Source organism: Mustela nigripes, chromosome 14 (genome assembly GCF_022355385.1).
Source record: "Mustela nigripes isolate SB6536 chromosome 14, MUSNIG.SB6536, whole genome shotgun sequence".
In the NCBI taxonomy this organism is placed as follows: domain Eukaryota; kingdom Metazoa; phylum Chordata; class Mammalia; order Carnivora; family Mustelidae; genus Mustela; species Mustela nigripes.
This window is the reverse complement of record NC_081570.1, coordinates 55032303-55043892: the sequence shown is the minus strand read 5'-3', so window position 1 is coordinate 55043892 and position 11590 is coordinate 55032303. Positions and strand designations below refer to the sequence as shown.

The following is an 11590-nucleotide window of genomic DNA, read 5'->3' as shown; positions in this document are numbered from 1 at the left end:
TTTAAGATTTTATTTATTTATTTGACAGGGAGAGATCACAAGTAGGCAGAGAGGCAGGCAGAGAGAGAGAGGAGGAAGCAGGCTCCCCGCCGAGCAGAGAGCCCGATGTGGGACTCGATTCCAGGACCCTGAGATCATGACCTGAGCCAAAGGCAGTGGCCCAACCCACTGAGCCACCCAGGCGCCCCAGAGCATGCAACTCTTGATCTTGGGGCCATGGTTCGAGATTACATAAAAAACCCAACAAGCTAGAGTGGTCTGAGTATCAGACAAACAGATGAAACATGTGAAATAGAACATCATAAGTCCATTGCAGGTTGACTTTTCTTTCATTCACTTATGTGCTAAAGAACAGTGAAAATTAGCTTACCTTCCAAGTTTGGTTTGTTGTAGTCCTGTATCTCATTTCACAGAAAACCTTTTCAAATTTTGTTTGACTATTCCAGTGAATTACGGTCTTGGGCACTGCAGTATTTATATCCTCAGCCCTGGAAATGATGGATGCAGAAGGTATCACTAGAAAATTAAATGAATAAATAAATACTTAGCAGTTTAAAACTTGCCTTGGGAGAAATCAATATCTTTTCATTAATAAATAGACGTTTTAAAACTCAAAATACTAAAAAACAATTTCATGATCTGATTAACAATATTCACTTGTTTTCTAAGCTTTTGTGTAGGCAAAACCTGCTGCTGTTAAGTAAAATTCTGTTCAACCTATTTTCTATTTCTTTTAAGTGGGACTCTTATAGTCCACCTTTCCTCCACCTCCTATTCCCTTATAATCCTAAATGATGAAATTCCAAAGTCTGGCCTTATTAACAAAAGAGAGTGAAAAATAGATAAAGGAGATATCTATTTCTTCCTGCATCCATTTAGGGGGAAAATGATGTTTTGCATTCTAAACTTAGTTCAGAGAATCTGATTTGATAAGATATTAAATTGAGACCTTTCACAATAATATTTTTATTCTCTTGTGTCTTAGGGAAACATATGGAAACATATGAATAATTAAATCTATTGGTAACTTATTTTGTTATCTATTAAAATAAATCTCTACTTGAAAGTATGATTTGAACAAAGCAAGTCTCATAAGACTCTAAGGCTTTATAAATTATTGCCATGCTCTGTGATAATAATTTTCAAAAAGAAAGTGAAATTCTGTTGGGTTATGTTACTATAGTTTTGTTGTACCCTATAGGAGTAAAGGTGTAACTGGAATTTCTGTATTTCTAAATTGTATTAATTCTTGTACATTTGTTCTGTCTGAACAGAATTAAATCATTGGCACGTCCCATTTCTCCTATGTGTACCACAGAACAATGAAAACCCATGACTTTGTTAGACTTACTATTTAACAAAGAACTGAAGAGCCTATATGTGTGTTTTTAAGGACCATTATTATAGCTTAATATTCTCTATGGATTAGTTTCCTTTTCATTTATTCTAGGGGTATAAAGGATTCTTTGGGAATATGATTGTTTTATTATTAATGATTTAGTATCTAAAACTATTTGCCCAGGTATATGATTTATAGAGAAATACAAAAATTAAAGAGTTGCTGTTTAGTAGCACCGTCCTATAATACTATAATAAAATCCTTGAGCTAAAGCTAACGTAGGAAGGAAGTAATGACAAAAATCAGTCTAATTAAAGAGATTACTGCACTGAACTTTTATCATCCGAATGCCACTGTTGATTTCCTTTTACTAGTGTAGGCTTCTTGTAATGAGGATCAGTATTTGCAGATTTCTGTAGTCCGAGAAGTTGTTTCCCAGGGTTCTGAGACCAATTGGGACCATTTAAGCACCCTCAGGCTAAATTACCCACCCACTCTTCCCTCTCTTTTCTGAGTCTGGCCTTATTGGTAGAGTAGCACAAGCATTCCTGAGACCCTTCTGCAGAAAGAAATACTTCAGGGAGGAAGCAAAGTCTGTTTAGTCCTATGAGAAATGCAGATGGAACAGTAAGTCAGGTTTAAAATAGAGTCAGCACAGGGCAGGTCGATGCAACAGAGACCTAAGCTTTTAGGTTTGCATGACCTTATATGTTTTCAAATAAACATGCTATGTAATAAATACTTGACTATGTTAAATGACTCAAATGTTGAACGTTTGCTCCCATTGCTTAGGTTTCAAACATTCCCATCGTATGTTAGGTTTTTAAAAAACTGTCAAATTCATCATAGATATCATGTGTTTAGTCTTCACTTGTATTGAAATGAAGTACTGGATTTATAGTCTTTTGGTATCTTCTGCTCCATAAATATGAGCTTACCCGAAATCATCCCTAATGATAAAAACAGAAATAATTGGTACTGGGATGTCCAAATAGATGTCCAAATGTCCACATATATTTACCTATGTGAGAATTAACTTTCAAAATGGCAGCTAGAAGACACTGCACTTTCTGCACTGGCATTTATTTCTCCACAGAAGCTGAGGCACACCTCTCACAGTCCCTTTGGCACAGTGTTACTGCACTAGTAGCTCAGGCCTGCCTTTCAACCCAGCCATCTAACTTAATTAAAGCCCAGCCCTGTAGCTGTTTTGTGGAAATTGTTCTCAGGGGAATCATCTGCCCCCAGTTTCATAGAACAGTTCATTTATCTAACTTGCAATGTCTTATTCTTAAAAGTGTGACAAATGAATATAGCTCATCCATTAATTATCTGGTAGCTTTGTTGGGTGGAGTGTCCTACACAGTCAACCTATGTTTTTCTACCTGAGTTTCTAAGAGTTTGTTTTGAGATTTAGAGAAAAAACAAAACAAAACAAAAAAAAAGAGGTGGAATAACAACTCCAAACAAGAGGCTTTCTGGTCCACAGTGTGAGAAGTCAGATTTGAAAGTGGTAGCCAGATGAGATTTTCCCTTTGTGGGAGAAAGGGTGGTGATTAACCTTCTTCACAAGACAGCAAGTCTGCAATAAAATCTGGCTCTCCTTCTTACTAGCTGTGGGATCTTGAGCAAATTATTTATCTCTTTCTTTATCTGTAAAACGGGTACAGTAGTACCATGTATGATTGTTTCCAGAATTAAGTGTGATTTACATGTTAATTGTCTGGAACACTGTAGGCGTTTAATAAATGGATGTGATGATAGTAAGATCACAATGATATTAATAGCAGTGATACTAGTAATAAATAATTTAGTTCTAAAAGATGATATTGCCAAAGTGATACAGGACATGGTAGCCTCTAAACACCCTTAATCCATTGAGGGGACCTTGTTTTAAGAAAAGGGAATTTTATGGCATCCTACCTCAAACTGTAAATTTACAAAAACAGGTGCACCATGGTCAAGAGAACTATACATTGTGGACTACATCATCATAGTCAGCAGTGTTTGTTTTCAAATCCAATATTCAGAGCATAGGGACAGACTTTTCAACCAAACCTGTTAGCTGGAATAGTTGAGTTTAGTTGAAGCAGAAGTTGAGATATTAGTTCCAGTGGAAGACCCCAGTGGTCCCCAAAGGATACCCATGTTGTACCGCAAAAGGTGTCACATCCCCTAAATCACTAATCAGCAGGGAAGTTGTCAGACACATACCATGCTTTTAAATAAAGACTGAGGATAGAAGATGAGGATATTGGAATTGAAGCTTCCTAGCTCCACAGTCTCAAAATTTATAATGCCACCAAGCCTTGATTCCCTTAAGTAGAAATTACAGTCTCTTCTACAAAATAGGGTTGTTTGGGGGGTTAAATGAGGTAATTTTTGTAAAAGCAGTTAACACTTAAGAAAGTGCTCCATAGGGCGCCTGGGTGGCTCAGTGGGTTAAGCCGCTGCCTTCGGCTCAGGTCATGATCTCAGGGTCCTGGGATCGAGTCCAGCATCGGGCTCTCTGCTCAGCAGGGAGCCTGCTTCCTCCTCTCTATCTCTGCCTGCCTCTCTGCCTACTTGTAATCTCTCTCTGTCAAATAAATAAATAAAATCTTTAAAAAAAAAAAAAAGAAAGCGCTCCATAAATATGAGCTTAACTGAAATCATCCTTAACGATAAAAACAGAAATAATTGGTACTAGGATGTCCAAATAGAGGGTGATTCACTTGGTGCTCTTTGGCTGAACTTTGGCTTTAGGACTGGGATGTAGCTCTAAAGAACTCAGGAGCAATTACCTTTTGGAATTTATCTTAAGGGAAAAAAAAAATACCAGTGATGCCTAGGTGGCTCAGTTGGTTGAGCACTTGCCTTTGGCTAAGCTCATGATTTCGGCGTCCTGGCATGGAACTGAGTTGGGCTCCCTGCTTAGTGGGGAGTCTGTTTCTCCCCCTCTTTCTCCCCTTCCCACCCATGCTTGCACACACTTTATCTCTGACTCTCTTAAAAATAAATAAATAAAATCTTAAAAAAGAAAAAAAAATTTATCCAAAAGGTTATTCATGGTACTATAGTTTATAATGGTGAAAATTTGAAAACAGCCTACATTTCCAACAATAAAAGAGTGATTAAAGACATTCATTAAAAATAATATTGTAGGGGCGCCTGGGTGGCTCAGTGGGTTAAGCCTCTGCCTTCGGCTCAGGTCATGATCTCAGGGTCCTGGGATCGAGCCCCGCATCGGGCTCTCTGCTCAGTGGGGAGTCTGCTTGCCCCTCTCTCTCTCTCTCTGCCTACTTGTGATCTCTCTGTCAAATAAATAAATAAAATCTTTAAAAAAATAATAATAATATTGTAGATTCAAAAAATAGAAGTATTTATAAGTTTTAGAAGGGAAGTTCTAAAGTATCTGAAGCAAAACCTGGCTGGTAAAAACAGAGACGTCCACATAATTCACCATTTTTTATGTTTTTTGTAAAACTTAAAAAAAACCCCACAACTTCCAAAATAGTATATACAATAGAATTCTTTAGTATGCTATACTTCTCACAGTGTAAGACTTATCATAGTTTATTATAATCCTTGTTTCTTTCCATCTTCCCTGGTAGATTGCAAGATATTTAGGACAGTAGATATCTTGCTTATCTTATTATCCCTAGCCCGTAGAACAATGCTTGAACATAAGAAGTTCTCAATAAATATGTGTAAAACCACATGCATCCATGTAGAAATAAGACTGGAAAGATATGCAACAAAATGGTAGCCGTACTTATCTTTGAATTGTCTCAGGCTGGGTAGTTCTTGTTTTCTGTATCATGACCTGCAGGACCTTTGGGGGAACTCCTTTCAGAGCTAGACTTCGTTTGACTAGGTCAGTACAAATGAGTTGTTTAGTTGTAAAGACATATTAATTTCTCATTCTTACCTATATCATCCAGATTAATTTGCAGTTGTTTTGACTTCTCCATGCCCAATGCATTTGCAGCTTGGACCCAAACCAAATATTTCTTGCCACCTTGCAATGAATCAGTAGAGATGTTAATACAACTTGAAGAAAGATATTGTTGCTCTTCTTCTGTCTCTAAACTTAAAAAAAAAAGTTGTGATGACAGTTATGTTTGGTTTGAATGAGCTATTCCTCAATTTTTAAAAATATTTTATTTATTTATTTGACAGAGAGCTAGAGAGAGAGCACAAGTAAGCAGAGCAGCAGGGAGGCGGGAGAGAGAGAAGCAGGCTCTCTGATGAGCAGCGAGCCCGATGTGGGGCTTGATCCCAGGACCCTGGAATCATGACCCGAGCCGAAAGCAGCCGCTTAACCAACTGAGCCACTTGGGTGCCCCATTCCTCAATTTTTTCATACTACTTTTTTAGCCTGATTTCAGAATACAAAATTTATTTAATTTTGAAAATTTTAAAAAATAAATTCAAGACTCTTCAGGGCCAGACTATGACTTTCATGAGTCTTACGTCCTTTTGCCTTTATGGATTGATTCTTCTACCCAGAAAAAAATAGAACATATGTGTATAGTTATATAGATACATATATATGTTCATATAGGTTATGTTCTATGACTGTTGATATAAAAGCAAATATATCAATATTACATCTTAAAACATTTTCTTTGACCTAATGGTTTTTTTCTTCTGATTTTATTTCATTTATATATTTTTTGAAGATTTTATTTATTTATTTGACATGGGGAGGGGAGGGAGTGAGAGCAAGCACAAGCAGAGGGAGAAGGAGGTTTCCACTGAGCAAGGAGCCCAATGTAGGACTCTATCCCAGAATCCTGGGATCATGACCCGACCTGAAGGCAGCCGCTAAGCGCACTGAGCCACCTAGATACCCCTTTTCTTCTGATTTTAAATGAAATTAAGCATTTTCATGGACTCCTAAAGATATCATTGGTCCTGGGCATTATGCCTACAGGATAAGTTGACTCTAGACTGAGCTTGAAATAAATGAGTACCCTCTGGGAAGGAGCATTGCATAGGAGCTCAGTACATGGGCTTTGAGTTGACATTTCTACCAGGTATAGAGTGAGGGGTAAGAATGGCTTGAAGGATCAGGATAGGGTGAGAGATCTGGATGGGGTAGAGAAAGACCAACCTTCAGGGGAAAAAAACAAAAACAAATAAACAATAACAACCCCCACCCCCGGCATGTTGTAAAACAAATAACTGAAGTGGCATGCCATTTTCAAGAAAGTTCAGCATGTTAATTCTCTGGAGCATGAATGTGCAAGAAATAACTTGAAGTAGACAAGATCAGAAAGACTTCCTGTGGACTTTGAAATGAGCACTGGCTGGATCTGGTGGCTGATTAGGTAAGGCAAAAAGGAAGTCATTTGCTGCCAAAGAAGATGAAGATAGAGGGGAGAAGCACAGTTTGGAGTGAGAAATAGAGCTACTAAATCATCACTTCAAATTATATTTATCTAAGCTTTTATAATGGAATGAGTGAGAATCTCTAATCAGCCAGTTTAACTTAGTGAATTTTCAAATGTTATTTGTTAAGGCTAAAATTTTAAATTTTATTAGTTTCATTGGCTTTTGTTAGCAAGTTTGAGCCTTTCTGTTGTATCTGTTAAAAAATTTCTGGGACACCTGCCTGGCTCAGTCAGTAGAACATGTGTCTTTTGATCTGGGGGTCCTGAGTTGGAGCCCCATATTGGGTGGAGAGATTACTTAATCAATCAGTCTTAAAAATTTCTACTCCACAATATTTTTAAGGGGTAGAGACTGGAGGTAGTGGTGAGGGGAGTATTGGGAAATGTTTCTTCCCTTTTCTTCTGGTTTCTGTGAGGAGAAACTGTTCTCAAAACTCCTCTGTTCTCCTCTGTCCCTCCTTCCCTCATCCTTCTTGAAGATAGACCTGATTCTACTAATGAAGAACTGGATTGTACACCTCACAGTCCCTTCCTCTCTCCCATTTTCCCTTGGGAGTCAGGAGACCACAGGAATTATCTTTTCTGGTCTTCTCTAATAAACTATAAGATTTAGAGGAGTTGGTCCCCAAGTGGGGTTGTGCAGCTGTTTAATACTGGCTGTGATTGAGGGCAACGGAAGTAACTCTGTTTATTCTGGGAAGATCAGTTTAGAAGGTTTACTTTTGCCACATACCAAAGCCATGCTCTCCATTAACAAGCTTCTTCAGTAATAAATATTATAAAGTATTTTAAATGCTTCATTATTTAAATATATATTTTAAAATATTTAGACATAACTATTTTTATATTTCTGTTTTCACCTATTGGCTTTTTTATTTCTCTCAGTTGGTTTAGAATTCATGAGGAAAATTTGCAGAGAGCCACCTCAGACTCTTAAACACCATTATCTGTACTCAGATCCATTCATAACACGAAAGTGGTTTTCACTAGACTTCACTAAGTTTGAATTTCTTAAACCCTTTGAACTATGAACTCTTCTGATTTCCTTTTCTTAAGTGTCTCAGTCAGATTCTCAATATCCTGGTAACTACATCTAAGTTACAATTTCCACTTGTTCTTTAAGCTTTTTGTTGTGACTTCTGTCTTCACTTTTCCCATGAAAATACTCTTCTAAAACGGTGTCCTTTCCAAGGTGAAATCCTCCGAATCCTCTTTGTAGCAGTCATCCCTCTTGAAAACTTACAAGTCTTAGCTTCCTTTGGGTACCCAGATCCTGCCTTCTGAGTGAAAGAGCCTACATCTTTTTCTCACACATGCTTAGTGACGTCTTTCCTTCTTTAGCCCTCCACTTGGGTTGCCCTCTCTACTCCTCTAACCCCACCACAGTGAGGGTCAGTCTGTTGGTGCTTACTGTTCTTTCAGCTCACTCAACTTCCTGGTCCAGTGACAACAATGGACAAACATTCCACACATAAAATACTGAATATCTGTACTCTCACTGGGAGCAGCTGCATTTGTATATCTGCCTGAGAACAGAACTATAGCATATTTATAACTGAATCATATATTCTTCTTGCCCATTTCTCCATTATTGTCAACAGTATGCTGCCTTTCTGATGTCCTTGGTTTGCCATTTTAACAACTTTTCCTCCATCACTTAAGAGCCAACCATAGAAGGTGAAGTATTTCTTTAACTATTATTTTCTTATCTTTTGTTCCTGTTTTGATAGCTATGGCCAGGGTCTAAGCCTTAGCTCTATATTATCTGTTTGGTATATTACTTGTAGATTCCTATGTTAATTTTATTACATTGTGAAACCTAACAATATAGATCTATTAACTTGGAGGGAAACAACCTTGGAATTTGAACAAAGGTGAAAAGACAAGTACCCTAAATTCTTATATTTGACAAATAGAAAGGCTTCACAAATTTGTATGTCATCTTCGATTAAGGGTCATGTTCGCTTTCTCTGCACTGTTCCAATTATAGTATTTGTGCTGCTTAGGCAAGCACAGCTGGGTTTCTTTATCTAATACCATCAACTTTTTTCTGTCCTGGGGGACTGACTTGATAGGATTTATGTGGAAGGAAGAGTTTAAAAATCACAATCATTTCACCTTTACGGGTGCACGCTTTAGGTCCTATTAATCTATGCATCTATTCAGCAACTCCCCCAATTTCTCCAGCCCCACAGTATCCCAGCCAGGATTATAACTTGCCAGCCACTATGATCTGTTAGACTCTAGAGTGGCATGTTTGCTGAGACACAGAACTCAAGGGAGGAAAAGAGAGACCAGCCTCACTCTACCATGCGATAAATGCATTTATGAATCAAAATACTATAGAGTTTATATATCTGTATTTTTAAACTTAAAGCCACCACCAGAGCAGGAGAAGCTCAGCAGGCAACCAAGGAATCTCTTTAAGGCTGACAGGAATAATGTGGATAAGGGTGAGGAGTCTACATGGCATGGAGGTGGCAGTAACTACTCTAGTTCAGCTCAGGTTTTTAACCCTCAGTGTATAGTTTCCAATGCTACCTCTTTCCTTTTAGCAGCAGGGAGATCACTATGAGCACCAGGCTAGGACAAGGACATGTCATAATGATGAAAACCTCAGGGCATGGGTTTTAGAAAAAAACAACAACCTAGGTTCAAATCCCAGCTCTGCCCCTTGATAAAATGTGGGACTTGGAGCCTGTTACCTAACCTCAGTGTACTTCGGTTTACTCATCTGACAACAGAATAACATCATTGTGATCATGAATAATAAGTGAGTGAGAGAAGGAAGCATGGAGCAGGTGGTTTCACATGCAATAAAGAGCTTATTGAACACACAATAATTATTTTGAATTAAAAGTTATTTATGATAAGATTTACACATTCTAAAGAATACAAATGAAATCTTTAAAGCTGTTATATTTCAACAAGCAAAATTTCTTTTGTATTACTTGTATATGAAATCAAATCCTTCCATTAAATTCAGATGTTTGCATAGTTCCCTTATATTTCTTTTGAAATAAGATGGAATGTAAATAAATTACAGAGAGTTTGTTTCGAGGTATGCTAAACTCATGCTCAATAAAATTTCAAATGTGAAAATAAGAAGATGGCAAATATAGTAAGTAGCAAGTAGGGCATCTCTGAGTATTTTCCAGTTACAGAAAACCACATGTATGTCCTTGGTTTGTGGCTAATTCTTTTATCTTTTATATTGAGACCACAGTCAAAATGGAAATATATTCTTAAACCGACATTAACCATAGTTATCAGGTAATTTAATTCTGCTTTTAAAGTCTAACTTCTTATTAGCACCTAGATCACAAACACTGTTTTAGATGAAGAACTAGTAATAATGAATGAATGACTATAACTTTGGGGCAATTTTTACATGAAACTGTATATTGCAAAGTTTTCAAATTTCTTATTTCTATTTCTGGTTTCTGTGTGCTTATTAACACATAACGGATTATTTGTTGAAGGAAATCAGCATGATTTATATGTCTCCGAAGTTTCCTCGCCCTAGCTGTTTTTAATAGATTTTCAGTAAACACTGCCAATCTATGGTAATAATGGTGAATGGTATTTTCTATTTATTTAGCCACTCATTCAGCAAATATTTATTTAACTTTCACTATGGTCTGAGCACTACTTAAGACACTGGGAGTACAACAATGGACAAAACAGATAAATGTCCCTCTCATTCTTTCTTTCTGAGCCTATAGCACTTTCACAAACATGGAGAACGTTTCTAAAACCCATCGGACTTTCTGCAAGAAGTATGGCAAGCACCAGCCCCACAAAAGTGACACAGTACAAGAAAGGCAAAGATTCTCTTTAGGCCTGGGAAAGCAGCCTTATGAAAGGAAGCAGAGTGGTTATGGTGGGCCGACTAGGCTGATTTTCCGGAAAAAGGCTAAAACTACAAAGAGGATTATGCTGAGACTTGCATGTGTTGAGCCCAACTGCAGATCTAAGAGAATGCTGGTTGTTAAGAGATGCAAGCATTTTGTATTGACAGGAGATAAGAGAAAGGGTCAAGTGATATAGTTCTAAACTTCGTATTTTGTTTTATCATGAAGACAATAAAATCTTGAGGTTATATTTACTTCATTTGTTTGCAGTTTGTCTTTTAAGAGGAAAATAAACTAGTGCCAGCAGTGAAATTCCTCTTGTGGGGCAGTTTGTGCTTGAAAACAAACAAAATACAACAGGTAAAGTCCTAGCCTTCATGGAGCACGCATTCTGGTGGAAACGATATGCCACGTGGTGATAATGTTTAGAAAAAAAATAAAGCAAAAAGGGAGTAGGAAGTGCTTGAAGCAGGAGTGGGGATTTTTTTCTTTTTCTTTCTTTTTTTCTTTCTTTTTTTTTTTTTGGAAGGTGAAGATGAGGAAGGCATGTCTAGGAAGGTGACTTTCCTCCTTTCTAGAGAAAGAGCATTCTAGAGATACTCAATGACTCAGAATCTTGCTTGTCCTGTTCAAGGAACAGCAATGACATCAGTGATGTTTGGTTTAGGCAAGACTGATAGAAAGGGATTAAACATGAGATCAGAGAGTCTGGAGGAGGGGAATTTCAAAGTTATTATAAGGTCACACAGAGCCATTGAAGGATTCTGGCTTTGATCTGTGAGTGAAATGGGAAGTTTTGAGCAGAGGAGTGACATGATCTGAGGTGCATGTGAAAAGAATTACTGCAGCTACTTGTATAATAATAACTGTAGGATAATAACCGCAAAAGTGGAGGCTAGGGCACATTTAGGAAGTTCTTCTACAAACTCAGCATAAGAGATGATATTGTTTGGCTCAGGGTTGCAAAGTAGGTAGTAAGAAGAGGTCAAATATGATAGGTTTTGCTGATTAATTTTGTT

The 11590-nt window shown here is 37.4% G+C and overlaps 1 protein-coding gene, 1 long non-coding RNA gene and 1 pseudogene across 2 annotated transcripts in view; 2 read left to right on the top strand and 1 right to left on the bottom strand.

The window, feature by feature from the left end:
• Positions 1-11590, top strand: part of LOC132001891 (uncharacterized) — a 93140-nt gene that overhangs the window by 28184 nt on the left and 53366 nt on the right. The gene's annotated exons all lie outside the window — the stretch shown is intronic.
• Positions 1-11590, bottom strand: part of IL23R (interleukin 23 receptor) — a 57550-nt gene that overhangs the window by 28589 nt on the left and 17371 nt on the right. The window contains exons 5-6 of the mRNA XM_059376837.1: positions 5250-5410; positions 371-516 (exon numbers count right to left, since the gene is read on the bottom strand). Coding sequence (XP_059232820.1) covers positions 371-516; positions 5250-5410 — 307 coding nt within the window. The remainder of the gene's footprint in view (positions 1-370; positions 517-5249; positions 5411-11590) is intronic.
• Positions 10456-10767, top strand: LOC132001886 (large ribosomal subunit protein eL42-like; annotated as a pseudogene).